A 16,413-nucleotide genomic window follows, 5' to 3' on the forward strand; every position below is an offset into this window, starting at 1 on the left:
TAACATCGTAAAAGAAAAGTTTGTGTTGAAAAAGTTTAATACTAAAAGTACAAAATTTTGTAAAATTATCAAGATTATTCATATAGATCTTGCAAAATTCATATATACCTAATAATAATTTAATTTTAATTTTACATGAAATTTTTATTTTCCATATAATGTATAAAAATAAATAACTATATATCATACCATGATAATTTTCCGAAATTTTACGTAACTTGAATACTATCTAAAACAGCTTTGAGAGCAGTTTTAGAATCTTGAAATGGATCAATTACATTTGCGCGACTAGTCTTCATTGGTTTCTCTAGAAATACCTTCAACATACTCCTTGTTTGCGCTAAGAAATAATCTCTCTGAGTAATTTTTTCCAAAGCCTTAAAACATCCTTCCAAATTCCAATCAATTGTCCCACTGGTTTCCTCACTCTAAGAAACAAACGATTGTTAATCACTTTTTCACTTCCATGTATCTTCTGTTTAAATAATTCTTAATTTTTCTTACTTTTATTAAACCAAGATTAATTAGTAATGCATTATTGAAATTTGAGACTTGATTAGTCTCTACAGCATAAGAAAATAGTTTTGCGTATAAAGCATCTGACAAAGATTCTGCTTTTATTCTCACATTCATGTAGCCACTGTCACATAATGCCGATACTTTCATAGTTATCCGTAATAGTTCCCCTATATATTTCTGTTCTACCGTATTGCTTTGATTTGCCAAGTTCTGAAATAAGAAGTATACTTCATTAAAAAGGAAATAAGTACTTGTACACATTAATACGTACCGTTACATAGTCGATAAAAACTTGTGCATCATCGCCTTGCAGTAGCAGCAATTTCTCACCTATTGGTGATTTTACGAATTCTGCTACTGTCACTACTGTACTCTGTACAATATTATCTTGTTCCTCGTTATCTTTGTCACTTGCTTCATCCTCATTATTATCATTTTCATCTTCTTCGCTCTGTTCATCCTCATTATCGTCTTCCTCTTCCTCATCCTCAGTATAATCCTCATCCAAAGAATTCAATGCATCAATTTTTCTCAATTTTGTAAGAATTTGTCGAAGTTTTTCACGACCTTCCGTTCCAAAGCAATTACCGTCCAACTGTAGATTTGTCAGAAGAGTTTTATCGTGCATGGCTTTAGCAATAGCAGTTCCAGCATCCAGGCGTAGTTCATTATTACCCAAGTCCAGACATCTAAGGGATGTATGATTGCCGTGGATCTGTAACACTTCTGCTATAACTAAAGCCCCTTTAGTTTTTAATAAACAATCTCCGAGGTTTAATTCCTCCAGACCCCGGAATATCGGTAAAGCTTTAGCAAGCGCCTTGGCTCCTTTCAATCCGATCGTATTATCATTCAAATTTAACACTCGCAAATTAGGATTGGCAGATAAACCTCGTGCAATCGCTGCGATGCCCACGTGGTATATACCGTTCTGTTGCATTACAACTTCCTCCAATGTTTTCAGCCTTTCAAATACAGATGCTAATGCTTGCGCGCCCTCATTCTCTAAACGATTTCTGCCGACGATGAAAACTTTCAGTGCGAGCGGCGTGCCTATAATAAAGTTTCATTCCATTAAGCATTTAGAGTATAATAAAATAATATAATATATGTGTGATATCTCACCTTCTTTAGAACTATTTTCATAACACTTCTCCAATGCTTTAGCTAACATTTTTCCACCTGATATACCAAGACCGTTGTTATTCAGTTTCAACTGTTGAAGGGAATAACATGGGCTGGATGCCAACAGATTTGCTAAACCTTCAATACCGATTGGACCAAAAGCATTATCGCTCAAGTCAAGTTCAGTAAGTTGACTACCGGCAGTGCACAGTGCTGTTCCTAAATACTCCAACGCTTTTGGGATTTCTGTTTTTAAACGACCAGTGAACATGTCCTTCCATAAAGCTCTCTTTAATGGAGTTCCCTTTTCTTTCAATGTCTCTGCTATAACTTCCGCGGCTGGTATACCCAATGTGTTTCCTTCCAAATCCAAGTATTCCAAGCACGGACATGCTTTAATCGCTTCCACCACTCGGAGAGCTGTATAATAATAAGACTTATTGATTTATTCTGATTGATATTAATAATTATTTTATTCTTTTTAGCTGAATTTCTTGTTCATTTCAGCTTTTCTCGTTTTTTCATATTGAAGAAAAAGAGAAAAGGTGAACTGTGCAAGAAATTCAACTAAAAAGAACAAACCTTGTAACAAATATGAATAAATTCATTGATAAACAAATTCTCTGGCAGTAATAAAGAAATATGAAAATAATGCCAAGTAATAAGTATTTAATTTATACATATTTGTAGACATACATACAATTAAAATACAAATTATGCAGCAAATAAGATTTTGTAAAACAGTAAACTGTGTCTCGAAATCAAAGAGAATTGCTTGCATAATTATTTATAGCTTCGTGCGCTTTATACACATAATGATAAGATACATTATAAAATATAGTGAAAAGATTATAATTACCGTCATTCGCGGTGTTCAACACTAGCGACTGACCGGCAAATGAAACTCCCACCGATTGTCGGCTCACATCCTTCAACTGCTCGCTAATCTCACCTAGGCTAAACATGTTGCACGTTTGCAAGTGTCACGGAAATTTTCTGAAATGATCTTGATTGGCGATCCCTCGATGTAAACTCGATGTGATAATTTGATAAGCACTGATAGATTCGTCCCTCTATCTGATATCGTTTTATCGCTTCACCTATCTATAGTGCGTATATGTTTTGCTAGGACGCCAGGTGCTAAAAATGCGACGAAACTACATGCGCGGGAAACCTCTGCCAATCTTTGAGTCAAGTCGATCGAGCACCGGAAAGAAAATCTCTATAGTTACGAATGTATGGTCTGTTCGTTTGCTTGCACTTTTTATACTCCGTTGGTCTGTTCGACTCGCTTACACTTTTTACACTCGCCATCTTCGCTTTCTCTCTTTTCAGCGCCAAATATCTATCTATCTATGGCTGCGTTCAGCAGACTCAACAGTTTTGCAACCGTTTTATGATTGTCTGCTGAGATAGGACCATTCTTCTAGATCTAAAAGTATGATCCAATTAGCGCGAAGGAAATTTCCAACAGTTGCAAAACAAACGTTCTGCTGAACGCAGCCTATCTCATTTTAAGTGTAAAAAGTGTAAAAAAGTGTAACCAAGTTGAACAGAGCTAGTATCTTTGCTTTCTTTCTCTTCAACGCTGAAATATATATTTGTCTCATTGGCTGCGTTCAGCAGACTCAACAGTTTTGCAACCGTTTTATGATTGGGTGCGTTCAGCAGAACGTTTGTTTTGCAACTGTTGGAAGTTTCCTTCGCGCTGATTGGATCATACTTTTAGATCTAGAAGAATGGTCCTATCTCAGCAGACAATCATAAAACGGTTGCAAAACTGTTGAGTCTGCTGAACGCAGCTATTGTCTGCTGAGATAGGACCATTCTTCTAGATCTAAAAGTATGATCCAATCAGCGCGAAGGAAACTTCCAACAGTTGCAAAACAAACGTTCTGCTGAACGCACCCAATCATAAAACGGTTGCAAAACTGTTGAGTCTGCTGAACGCAGCTATTGTCTGCTGAGATAGGACCATTCTTCTAGATCTAAAAGTATGATCCAATCAGCGCGAAGGAAACTTCCAACAGTTGCAAAACAAACGTTCTGCTGAACGCAGCCATTTTAATGCAATTGCAACGCAAAAATTTTTGGGGATTTTAAATAACGCGAACAGACCTAACCCAGTGAGAAATGACAATGAAATCGACGTCGAATCGATGTCGATTTGACGTCGATTCGATGATTTCGACGTCGATCGACATCGATTCGACATCGATTCCATTGTCATTTCTCACTGGAAATGTTAAACAGTTACATATTTTTTTGAATATTTAAATTATCCAAATAACCATATATAGTCTGTTCAATAAGAGCGTACGGTTCCGCACTTCATTAATAGATGACGCACAGATGTTAAGTTTGGTTTTTCCGATTCTCTGAACGGTTCGGAAGAATGCTTTGAGGTCATATGGGTAGTGTGACTTGTTTTGACTGTAACAGAGCAAATAACCACAATGAGTGCTACGTATGCAAGTCGTTTTGAAGCAGTGTTCCTTTGCACACATCCGAAAGGACCGAAAATGTCGTATGCAGCTGCCGGGCGCTACATGAAAAAGTCAGAAGGATTCGTCAGGAAGTGGGTGAAACGTTACAACGAAACAAAAAATGTCGACGACCTGCCAGAACGTGGTACCTGACGGTCAACGATGAAAAAGGACGACAAAGCTATCATCAAGATATTTGAGAAGAATCCTAGGTATTCATTACAACGAGCGAAAAATCTTTTATTGAAAAAGGGTATAGATGTGAGCCTTAATACTATTAGTCAACGATTGCTTGATTCCGAATATGGTTGGCGATCTACAAAGTTAAAACCTTTTTTAAGCGAAAAACACGTCGAAAAACGGCTGGAGTGGGCAAAGGCTAATATTGACCGTGATTTTGCCAATGTAATCTTTACCAATGAATCATCCTTTTGGGCCTGGATTCCCAGAAGGTATGCGTGGTCAACTCGTCACGATCCCGTTGTTCAACGTACAGTAAAACACCCAGTGAAAGTACACGTATGGGGATGTTTCTGTAAACAGGGATTTGGTACTTTACATCTTTTCACAGACAATCTGAATGCACAGAAAATGAATATGATTTATCATAAGTGTTTATTGAAGTCTGCTCAAAGATGGTTTAGCTCAGATAATAGTTCATGAGTGCTTCAAGAAGACAATGACCCAAAACACCGAAGTCGTGCGTGTACGGAGTGGAAACGTGAAAATGACATCACTACAATGGATTGATCTTCCCAGTCGCCTGATGCCAATCCCATCGAAAACGTGTGGGCAATCATGAAGGTGAAACTCAGAGAAAAGAAGGTTTTTAATTTAAAGCAGCTCGTTCGTCACATACGGGAAATCTGGAGAAATCTTCCTGAGGCTGAAAATCTCGTGGAAAGCATGCCTCGACGCTGCCAAGCCATACTCGATAACAAAGGAGATTGGACAATTTACTAAGTAAACGCATTTTAGTTTATTGAATTTAATAATAGATCCAAATAAAATTTTTAATAATTCTGTGTTTTTTTAGGAGAAACAGCCCGTACGTTCTTGTTGAACAGATTGTACTTTACAAAACCCTTTATACAAAATATAAATTATTTCCAAAAACTTCGTTTAATTTATTTATTTATGTCAATTAACTGTATAAAAATAACTATTTAATTAAAATGATCTGGATAATCGAAATTTTTTTAATATTACATTTTGAAATTCTTCATATAAAATACAAATAATTTCATAATTGTTTACAAATTTATCAGCTATAAATTCATACGATTCACGACTGCAAGGTGAATCTCGTCTAAATTAACTTAATCAGTAATTATAAATTATAAAGTAATATTTTGTAAGCGTAAATAGAATTATTAATTTTATTGTCAAAAAGATTTTGTTTAACAAAAAAATTAGACAACGAATTATATAGAAATTTTAAGTTATTCTGTTGAACTATAATCGTTGATTAAATTGATTAATAAAACTTGGCTAAAAATTCGCTCACGATGTATTTTATAGAAAAAAATTCTTTTCACGTAGCAGATAGAGAAATATTATGTTTGGAAAGTCAAATAATGTGGAAAAATTGTAAAAGATGTATACTCACGGATAATAAATAGGGAAATTTGTTTTCAGTGAGTTTCGAAGCGAGTTATTGTTCATTTGCGCAGATCTGTGGGTAGATGATGATTTGCAACGTGCATGCCAAAATAAGAAATGTTAGACCCGTGAATGTATGTAAATAATAAAGTAACATTAGATATCAATATAAAATTAATTTCAAATAGTTTTCTCTCTAAGAATTATTAAAATCGGATTATTAAATTAATAAAATAATACATATTGATCTTTGACTAGATACAAGATGCATAAAAATCAGTATTAATATTAGAATAAAAGCTTCGAGTTTATTGGAATGAAACATAACGCAATAAAACATTATTTGTCATAACTAATTTAACATTTCCACATAAGGATCTTTTTTTGTCGTAAATTTATTTACAAAATCGAAAATATCTTGTCATTATATCCAACAACAAAAAATCAATTATAGCTGCTGATTGTAACAATTGTGAAATAATTACATGATTCATTGAAAATTCGAGACAGAATCATTTGACCTGTTTTTTTCCTTTAAAAAATCCATATATTTATTGTTAATATAGAATATCAATAATAAACAATAAACATAGGATATGCAAATTCAGTTTTTCTCTGGTGCTAATAAAGATGCTTTATTACACTGAATGCTGCTTTTCCATAAACTGGCCACTGTGTCTGTGTTATGTATATGTATATGTATGTGTGTGTGCTTATGACTTTTATTATATTAATATATCATAAATATTTTTTCTTCATTAATTTGATTCTTTCAGAATATAGGGGATATATCTAGAAATATTTTTTAGTTTTTTCTATTTCTTTAGTAAAAAGTTTACATCTGTACCATTCTCGCTATTCATTCCATTTAAAACTGACATGCTGCAACATATTCTAAATTTGTGAAAGAGCACAGAATATGAAGCACGAAACATCAAATTATATTTGAATCCATAGCAAAAAGGGCGACAAGCTATTATTAACAGAGGAAATGTTTTCTTTTTAATTATCTTTAGGCAAGTACGAGACGACTATGTTTTTTTCTATATACAGGGTGGTCTTTAAGTATTCTAAAAGATTTGAAGAGATGTGATTTCTCATATTAATTCAAGATGAAAACTTGAAAACATCGAAACTAGTTACAAAAATACATACTTATCTTTGAGTCTGTCTCTGATCGAAAAAATGTATAGCCCCAAAAACATAAACAAAGTTTTATTAAAATAATCTGAATAATTTTCGCAATTTTTTCTTCAATTTTGACATTCTATACCTTTGACATCCTAAGATATTTCGGACATACGGACTGCGTTCCATTTAATGCTCACAACGTTCGTGAAGTCATCCTTGCTATTTATCAAGTAAGAACAAATGACACTCGCGAGTGTTGCGAACGTCAAGTGCAACGCAGCCACGATTATATAAAGTTTCTCGTCTTGAATTGTGAGGAGAATCACATCTAACATCTTTTAGAATACTAAAAGATCATCCTATATAGTGGCCACTTTATACCTTTCTTATATTATACGGTCAACATTTAATACAAAAATTAATCTATTATATCTAGTGACATTCCGAATGTGTTTGAATGTAGACGTCGATTAATGAGCTCTACTGTTAAAATTACTTAGACTAAATCTTGTCTTAAATGTACATAAATAACCCTCTTATCGATTAACTATGCTTTTGCTGTGTCTCAAGTTAATAAATTGTCCATTTCCTTTCTATCTTTTGACTTAAATATCGAAAATTTAACTTAACTTTCAAAGGTTCAATTTTTACATAGTACAAGCCAGTAATTGGCTTATACAAAAATCTAAATATTTTAATCTTAATGTTCTTCTGTGCCTTTTGGATGAAGGACAGAAAGTGATTCTTCATGTGTCTCACAATGTTTTGTATGTGATGTGGCTCCAATAGAAGAGTCGTGTGCTGAAATTCGCCATGATAAAAGCAGATTTTTGACTGAGCAATCTCGACCGTTTCTTGCGATTTCCAAACACGTCTAAAGTATATAGAGGTTAGAAGCCTTCCTGATACTGTTTAGAATCTAACTTCGCCTGGGTGAGCTCAAGCTGTCTTTTTGCCTCACATTGAGGGAAATTTTGTAGATCGTAATATTGTGGTGCTATCATGAGTAACCAATCAGCTGTAAAAAAAATATATAAAATTTCAATATAATAAAAAATTTACAGAAAAAAAAAACTATTGATAAATCGATAGAGAGAAAAATAATATAGCATCAGATATTTGCTAATTGTAATGAAATATGAGAATAACTTACGTTTAATATCAGTGACTGTTCTGATATAATTTTTAGTAGTGAGCACAAATTCATTATAAATAACCCATTCTGGTTTGTGATCGAGACAACTGCTCGGATGAAGTTGTACTACCTGGTTATCTTTGATAGTCAGATAATGTCCCGTTCTCTCTAAATGCGCCACCTGTTGAAGTAACAAAATCAAGATTTAACGTTAAAAAAACAGAGTAGGACAGATATACAGAAACTTAATGTAATGCAAATCGACATTTATGTTACCTGCATGAAGAAACCGTTAACAAGAGCTTTCCTAATGTTAATGTAATAATCTTTTGAATTGAAGTCCGTCGAAGTGCGTTTTAATACAAATCTGTCCATTATTCTACTTAACTGTTGTCTTACATTATCTCCGCTCTTCAGCGATCGATAATTTACATAATTATCGTAACACCATTGAACATCGTCCATATCTGTAAACAATTCGTCATTGATAAAGCTATCAAACTATATATTTCATGACAAAAATAAAAAGTAAGCACTTACGTTGTTTGAAAGAATGATATACATTCAGTAGCGTCAGATGATCACCATCAATGTGTGCAAATTTCATTTTTGCATCATCTGCTGCTTTTTTCGATTCATTCGGCCTCACAAAGCACTGTGGGACTAATACCATGTCAATCATCAATATACTACCATGTTATCTTACCACAATTCTGATTCTATTACTTTACTTTTAGAGCTCTTTTATGTATATTTTATTTATAATATTATATAATAGATAATATGTATAATATAAATAAAAAATAAAAACTCTGATTACATTATCAGTAAAGTTATTACATTATTAATAACTCTTATTACATTATTAATAAATAATTAAACGATATTATTGCATATAGCAAACCCCAATACGTTACCTGAGAGCATAGCAGTAATACTGAGTATCTCATTACTGCAATTATGATTGCAAGAAGCTATAAGCATCTTTGCTAATTGGGGATCCAAGGGAAATTCCGCCATTACTGCGCCGAGATCTGTCAAGTTTCCATCATCGTCCAGAGCTGCTAAATAATTTAAAAGTTCCAAAGCTCTCATAAGAGTTTCGGGCGCAGGTGGATCCATAAAATCAAAATGCACCTATCGCATAATAAATGATAAAGCCATTACTTTTACAATACAAAACAATATTATTCAAAAACAAAAAATGAACAATTATCTTAATAATACAATATTATTATATATACGCACCAAATCATCTATGCCAAGTTTCTTCAATTGCAATACGACGCTTCCAAGATTAGAACGCAAAATCTCAGGATAGGTATTATCCTGCATCTCGTTTTTGTATGCTTTTTCTGTGTATAATCTGAAACACTTTCCAGGCCTTGTTCTACCAGCACGACCGGCTCTCTGCTGCGCTGAAGCCTTACTAATAGGTGACACTAAAAGAGATTCGACACGAATCCTAGGATTGTATACCTGTTAATAAAAAGCATTAGGTAAAGTAACAGGTGATGATAATAATAATGAAAGTTCCAAGATTATTGATTCGCATTAAGTTGTATTTACTTTTTGCTTGGCAAAACCAGGATCTATGACAAAGACAACCCCGTCGATAGTCAACGATGTCTCTGCAATATTGGTCGAAACGACGACTTTGCGGCCGATAGCACCGTTAGTTTTAGTAGGCGGAGCAGGTTCAAATATTCTCTGTTGAAGATTCGGCGGCAGTGTCGAGTACAATGGTATGCACTTTAATTCACCAACTTCAGGTCCTAAGTTATCCATTTCTCTTTTTATTCTCTTGCAAGCTTCTTCAATTTCCTCTTGACCAGTTAAAAATAGCAAAAGATCTCCTGGAATTTCTTCACACATCTGTATCTGAATAACAGTTCTTATTGCTGCCTCCAAGTAGTCCCTCTCTGGCTCTGGTGTATAAAATATCTCGACTGGATGCGTTCTACCAGGTACGTTCATAAGTGGAGCGTTGTCAAAATACTGCTGAAACTTTCCAGCGTCCAAGGTAGCACTCATAATCACAAGTTTCAAGTCCGGCCTTTGCTTGATCACTTCTTTCAAAACACCCATCAGCAAGTCAGTAGCTAACGTTCTTTCATGAGCTTCATCTAGCAGTATCACTTGATAGGCATCCAACATGGGATCAGACATGCCTTCCCGAAGTAACATACCATCGGTCATGTACTTCAACACAGTCCTCGGCGAACTACAATCTTCAAAACGGATGCTGTATCCTACTTCTTGACCTGTCGAAGTTATGTCAATTTTTTAAATTTATTACTCTGTCACAGCACTATTTCTGATAATATTAAGATATTGTTTTCAGAATTTTTTTTATAAAATTCTTTTTAGAATTTTTCTATGTAATATATACTACATACCTAAGGCAACATCCATTTCTTCTGAAACTCTTTGAGCAACACTCATTGCAGCCACTCTTCTGGGCTGCGTACAGGCGACTCCTTTGGATCCAATACTTCTTGAATACTCTACACACCATTGTGGTATCTGTGTAGTTTTACCAGAACCTGTTTCTCCAACAAGAACAATGCATTGATGCTGCGACAACAATCTCATGAAATCAGTACGATACTCGAATACAGGTAAAGTTATTCTTTTCTTGTAAAGTTCAGAATATCTCGGCGTATACGGCAGCATGGTATATGGATTGAACTGCACTTGGCTTTTCGCCACTGTTGGCCCTGGAGTTGTTGCATTGTTGGAAACGGAACTGTCCCTGCAAAATAATTATCATGTAACATTTTTCATTCTAATGATCTGAGTACTCAGCAAACAATACTGAATAACAACGTACTGAAATAAAAATAAATGCTTTCAAAACAAAAAGACTGAACAAAACTGATAATAATTGCTAATGCAGACATCAGCACACAAGTTTAAGAAAATTATAGCGATGTGTGTAAATAAATATCTGTGATACGTGGTATGCTCGCTAACAAAAAGCGACTATTTAAAATAGTTTTATTTTTTGTTGCGAATGTAAAATAGGTCAGATGAGAACCGTTACAAAGAGTAGCTACGAGTCTCCTCTGTCGCCGGAAATGAAGGTTGTTAAAGTAACAAACCCGTCACATTCGAGGCTGGTCGTCCATAGACGCCGACAAAGAATCACGCGCACGTGCCAAGACACGGATTGCGGACGTTGTCGCGTGAGCGATATCGTGTGATAAGCATTCTAGCACGCGTCCGATGATGCCGCGACATTGCACATGGCAAAAAGGGACTACCCGCCGTCGCGCGTCGTCTACGAAACGAGAATATGTTGATGCACTCACGTGGCTTTCCTTTTGACATAGGGATCCACGACCTCAATCCTGCGCTTCGACATAGTGTTCCCGTCACTTCAAGCGTGATCAAACAAAATGCAAAACTGTTTACGAAATTTCAGACGAGGCGTCAGTCTCGCCAAGATGGCAAGCAAGCGCCAGCAGCGACTTGGAGCTAGAGCTTCTGCCCTAGTGGTAGCGACAATCGACAGTAGATGGAGCTGACGGCGATATTGAGTGAGCGAGAGGTAAAAAGTAGGAGAGAAGGAAAAAAAATTGTTCTTGTATATAGTAAAAAAGAACCGATTGGAATTCAGAAATGAAAATAGAATTTTTCCACAAAAAAAAAATAGGTAAAACTTATTATAAATTATAACTTAACTAGACAATTGCTTATCTTATAAATCAATCATTTTAAAAATAATTTTTAATAAAATTTTTATGTAATAATATAACTAAAGTAAATAATATTAAGAATTAATAGCGCTTTACTAAATTTTTATAAAGGGAAATAAATTTCACATACAATATAGATGATAGTCATATATAAATATAACACTTTTGGAAAAATATAATAAACAATGCTAAAATAAATATAGAAAAGATGGTAATTTCAAATTTATTTTTAAGTATAATGGAGATATAAAAAATAATATATATACACACATATTACTATTAAATAAGTACATTTCTTACAATATACATAGCTTCATTGTCACATCCAAAAAGCAGCATCGATCTATTGATATCAATACTGTTTATTGGTTTGTGCATAGCAGCGCACAGTGAAGTCACGTTAACTTTTCCATTTGAACTAATTGTATTCAACCAATGCATATCCGCAGAATCTAACACAGAATATCAAGATCAACTTATTATATTGGAATTATACAGGTGTGGATACTCTAAATACTTTAAAATATTTTAAGGTAATTCTCTCCTCAAATTCGAGACGAAAACTTCATATAATTATACATCTGAAACGGCTTAATTTTAATTTTCAAAGACACAGAGTATCAAAATTTAAGGAAAAATTTCATTTTTTCCAAAGATTTTCAAACCACTTAGATTTTTTTGGCCAAATTTCTTTATAAGACATAATATTTCTAGAATATTGTATAAATATTAAAAAAGGACAAATAATATTCATAACCTTCTAGGAATGTGCTTGTGTGCTTATAAGGTCTATATTTAAAATTTCATCAAAAATAACTCATATAATCGTATGAAGTTTTCGTCTTGAATTTGTGTAAGGAATTTCTTTTTAAAATCTTTTAAAATACTTGGTATCCACTCTCTTAATTAGTAATTATTTTCAAGTTATTTACCGAGTTTCAATTTTGAACTTTGTGCGTTATTCCAATGCCACAATTCTCCACTGACAGAACAAGTGAAAAGATTGTCAGGTCTGTCTTGGTGGAATAGTATCTCACTAACGGCTTTGGTGTGCGCATTGAGTTGTGACATTGGATAAGTGTTCTGCCTTAAATCCCACACGGTCAAACTGCCGTCATCTCCACCAGCGACCACAATATGTCTTTGCGTAGGATGATGCGTAATACTTGTAGCTGCTGTCTGTAAAATCATTTGTTACTTTATTATAAAACTTATAAGATTTTATAGGACTTGAGAGATTAAAAAGATTAAAGGTTTATACATATATTAAAATTATAATAAAAAAATTATTAAACTTACTTTAACTTGATCAGAGAGCATAAAAGTAGTTGCAGGCGTATCCCGATCATTTCTCAAATCCCAAACTTTCATATGTCCTCTTGAATTTCCCGTAAGTACTTCATTGTGTTTTAAGAAATCAACGCAATATATAGAGCAGCTATCAGCACTTTCTGAAAATAATTTAATTAAAAGATAATAAATATTTAAATAATCAAATTATGCACATTATATATACAAGCATAAATTAAAGCACATGCAGCATCTACCAATAATTCTAACTGGTTCCTTCTCTGCAGCTGTGAGAAGATTAAGTTTTCCATCCTCTCCCACTGAAGCTATATCTTGTTCAAAATTAGACAATGCAGTGCAAGAAGCATAATCCGTTGTCCTATAAAAATGCATTATTAAGAATATAATAAAACTTAATAATTTTACTTCAAAATTTAATACAATTAATTTAATAGTTTACTTACTTAAAATTATGTACAAACTCCCATGCCATGTGTTCCTTAAATTCGGTACAGGTATCCTCATCAATTTGTAACAATCTTATTGAGCCTAAAGATGAAGCAGCGACAAAGAAATCTTTGCTAATAAACTAAAAATAAATGTTATATTAATTCTTTATATATATAAAATAAAAATTATTAATTTTATCAAGAAGAGACGGTCTATTACCTTCAATTCAGTTACATCTCCAAGGAATGAGTACGATGACAGAACTACAGGATATGGTTCCTCGTCGTAATTCGTTCTAAATGTCCAATATGTTATTTTATTTACCTACAAGAGAAATTTAACAAGATTAAAGTTTAAATTTTGGACTATTTGAACTCATATCATTATTATAAATTATTAATTTTTATTATTGAGAAATATATAAATATATATATAAATGTAACAAATATATTTGTACATCATATATAAATATAAAGAAATATAAATAAACAAGACTTATTAAATATACAAGAATGCTAATTATTTAAATGTATATCTAGAACGTTTAGCATGCTAATTATTTAAATATTTATCTAAAACGTCTAAAACACAAATTTATAGGTTAGATATGTCAGAAATCTTACAGGGTTATCCCAACTACCAGTTAAAAAGTTCTTCGCTTCCGCAAAATTTCCAAACTGCCACCTTATTTTAGAAATTTTCTCGGATACGAACGTTCCTTGTACATTTTCACCCATTTTTCAAATAAAAATCGATGCGAATTCAGCCGGAAAAAAAGTCGAGTAATTACAGTGGTCGGACGTTGGACTTGGAGTCGTCGGAATGGCCCATCTGATCGTCTCTTCTCCCGTAATTCCCGCTCCGAAAAGTGCGCCATTGTGCACGTTCCTTTATTTCCTTATTATAAGTCCTTGTATATTATAGTAGCTGTAAATTGCAATTGTTGTGCACTTTAAAAAAATGAAATACAATAATTATTTATCGAAGAGAGAAAAAAATAAAATGACATAAAAAGAGTGCATAATACATAAATTTTTGTTGTATACTTATAGGCCTGTATTCAGAACGCGCTTATAGCGATGTAGCGTGCTAAAATACTCTATGTTTTACGTTACGCATATTGTAGAATTACACATATTTTAGAGATAAAAGCTCGCTTTTATCGATAAAAGCGCGTTCTGAATACAGGCCTATCAGTATACAACAAAAGTTTATGTATTATGCACTCTTTTTATGTCTTTTTATCTTTTTCTCTCTTCGATAAAGAATTATTGTATTTCATTTTTTTAAAGTGCACAACAATTACAATTTACAGCTACTATAAAGAACAAATTTGTAATATTAAAAAAAAACATGAATCATTTTTCATACACTCATCGTACTCTTTCCTTTTTTAAAATGTTTTATTGTATTTATTTTTATGAGAATTCCTTGAATATATATTTTACAAAATATTGTATCATTACAGACTATAAAATATTGTTTAAAAAATAATCACACGTACGATTTAGCAACTTTTTAGCTTTATAATGAACCGTTAATTTTTATTTCTTAATTTTTATTCTTTTTTCTTCTAAATGCCTAATTATGTAATTTTCATTTCGAGTCCAAAAAATAATATAATGGTGCATAGTTATGAAGAACAGATTTGTTTATTCTATAATGAAATTCATATATGAGCTACCAGTAATTATATTTTTTTCATTTATAATATTAATATTCTGTATACTCGCACTTTTTTTCTAAAACTTTAGAAAGTCAATTTCTCAAGTTGATTACTCAATTCTTTATATCACCTGGTAAAAAATTTTTCATGCATGTAGAATATGTATAAATATGTATAAACATACATAAACATGTATAATTATGGACATATTTCATATATAATTATATATGTTTATGAATATTTATATGTATTTATGTATGTTTATACATATTTATACATATTCATGCATGAAAAATTTTTTACCGGGCATTTTCTTCTATTCTGATAATAATCGATTCATATTTTAATTTAGCGATAATTGTACCTTTATTAATACAACTCCGATTATGTGATTAAACTCCGTTTATAAGTTAAAAAATCTGTTTTCCATAATTGTGCACCATATCTTATTTTTGTACTCGAAATGAAATAGTTATACGATTATAGGCATTTTATAGGAACAAAAACGAGAAAAATAAGAAATAAAAACTAAAACTAATAAAAATTCAGCTATAATACAAATATATAAAATTGAAAAATCTGCTTAATCGATCCCCTTTTCAGCAATATTATAAATTAATTCAACCAGCAGAATTATGTAAATTATAACACTTTTGTATAATTAATAGTTTAATTTCAATGTTTATTTAAATTAAAATTTGAATACCACAGCTGATAAAAAAGAAGATTTTTTTTAAGTACATCGAAAATTCTACATATACATAGTGCTCACAATGAGGAACAATTTTTTAAGAGTATCACAATATTATCAAATTTTTCTTCGACGAATTCTCATCACGTAAGAAGACGATAAAATCTATTTTTAAGAGCTGGTGGGAGCCACCGCTGTTTATAATTTCGGCTTCAACGTGATGAATTCACAACGTACCGTTGACGTGCAACGAGATGTCGTGTATCGTATGTTACATATCACTATTTTATCTCGTTTCGTTATATTTTACTTCCGGTGGTGTAAGTGAATCTTTGCGGAAAACGCGTAAGTATGAAACAGCTAGTTGTTTATTATGCCCTAACAGTTTTTGCAGGTGGTTACCCCATAAAATATAATAATAAAGTTTAATCAAAAAGTTTATTTCATAATTAACACCATATTGTAATCAATAAAATTTGTAACAGAACTTTGAAATTTTGATAGATAAATTAAAAAATTATAAATTTACAATAATAATATCACACTGAAAAAAAGATTGGCTGCTACAGCAAATTAGATGGTAAAATATGGCATAGTATTTTTAATTGGCTGCAGCA

General features: G+C 32.5%; 3 protein-coding genes across 4 annotated transcripts in view; 1 reads left to right on the forward strand and 2 right to left on the reverse strand.

Moving 5' to 3' along the window:
• Window positions 1-207: 207 nt before the first annotated feature.
• Window positions 208-2,815, reverse strand: RanGAP (Ran GTPase activating protein). Its single transcript, XM_018460980.1, has 5 exons — window positions 2,504-2,815; window positions 1,645-2,064; window positions 791-1,572; window positions 505-729; window positions 208-428 (listed from the first exon to the last, which is right to left on the reverse strand). The coding sequence occupies exons 1-5, from the start codon at window positions 2,607-2,609 to the stop codon at window positions 210-212; spliced, it is 1,752 nt and encodes a 583-aa protein (XP_018316482.1). The 5' UTR covers window positions 2,610-2,815; the 3' UTR covers window positions 208-209.
• A 3,411-nt stretch (window positions 2,816-6,226) lies between these two features.
• On the reverse strand, window positions 6,227-14,263 carry Dhx15 (DEAH-box helicase 15). 2 transcript variants are annotated; one of them, XM_018461163.1, is made up of 15 exons: window positions 14,063-14,263; window positions 13,659-13,763; window positions 13,454-13,578; window positions 13,247-13,368; window positions 12,999-13,150; window positions 12,632-12,878; window positions 12,007-12,151; window positions 10,398-10,753; window positions 9,568-10,262; window positions 9,247-9,477; window positions 8,916-9,135; window positions 8,539-8,661; window positions 8,275-8,465; window positions 8,017-8,179; window positions 6,227-7,881 (listed from the first exon to the last, which is right to left on the reverse strand). In XM_018461163.1, exons 1-15 carry the CDS (start codon window positions 14,174-14,176, stop codon window positions 7,754-7,756), a joined length of 3,117 nt encoding a protein of 1,038 aa, XP_018316665.1. In that variant the 5' UTR covers window positions 14,177-14,263; the 3' UTR covers window positions 6,227-7,753. The 2 variants fall into 2 exon arrangements, with proteins under 2 accessions (XP_018316665.1, XP_018316664.1); XM_018461162.1 differs by lacking the exons at window positions 12,007-12,151; window positions 12,632-12,878; window positions 12,999-13,150; ... (2 more) ...; window positions 13,659-13,763; window positions 14,063-14,263 and adding an exon at window positions 11,313-11,470.
• Window positions 14,264-16,039: 1,776 nt separating this feature from the next.
• Window positions 16,040-16,413, forward strand: part of LOC108731028 (uncharacterized) — a 5,578-nt gene continuing 5,204 nt past the window's right edge. Inside the window, exon 1 of the mRNA XM_018461076.1 lies at window positions 16,040-16,141. Within this exon, the coding sequence (XP_018316578.1) occupies window positions 16,051-16,141 (91 nt within the window). The 5' untranslated portion in view covers window positions 16,040-16,050. The remainder of the gene's footprint in view (window positions 16,142-16,413) is intronic.

This window comes from Mycetomoellerius zeteki, unplaced genomic scaffold, assembly GCF_001594055.1.
Source record: "Mycetomoellerius zeteki isolate Tzet28-1 unplaced genomic scaffold, Tzet1.0 scaffold12, whole genome shotgun sequence".
Classification (NCBI taxonomy): domain Eukaryota; kingdom Metazoa; phylum Arthropoda; class Insecta; order Hymenoptera; family Formicidae; genus Mycetomoellerius; species Mycetomoellerius zeteki.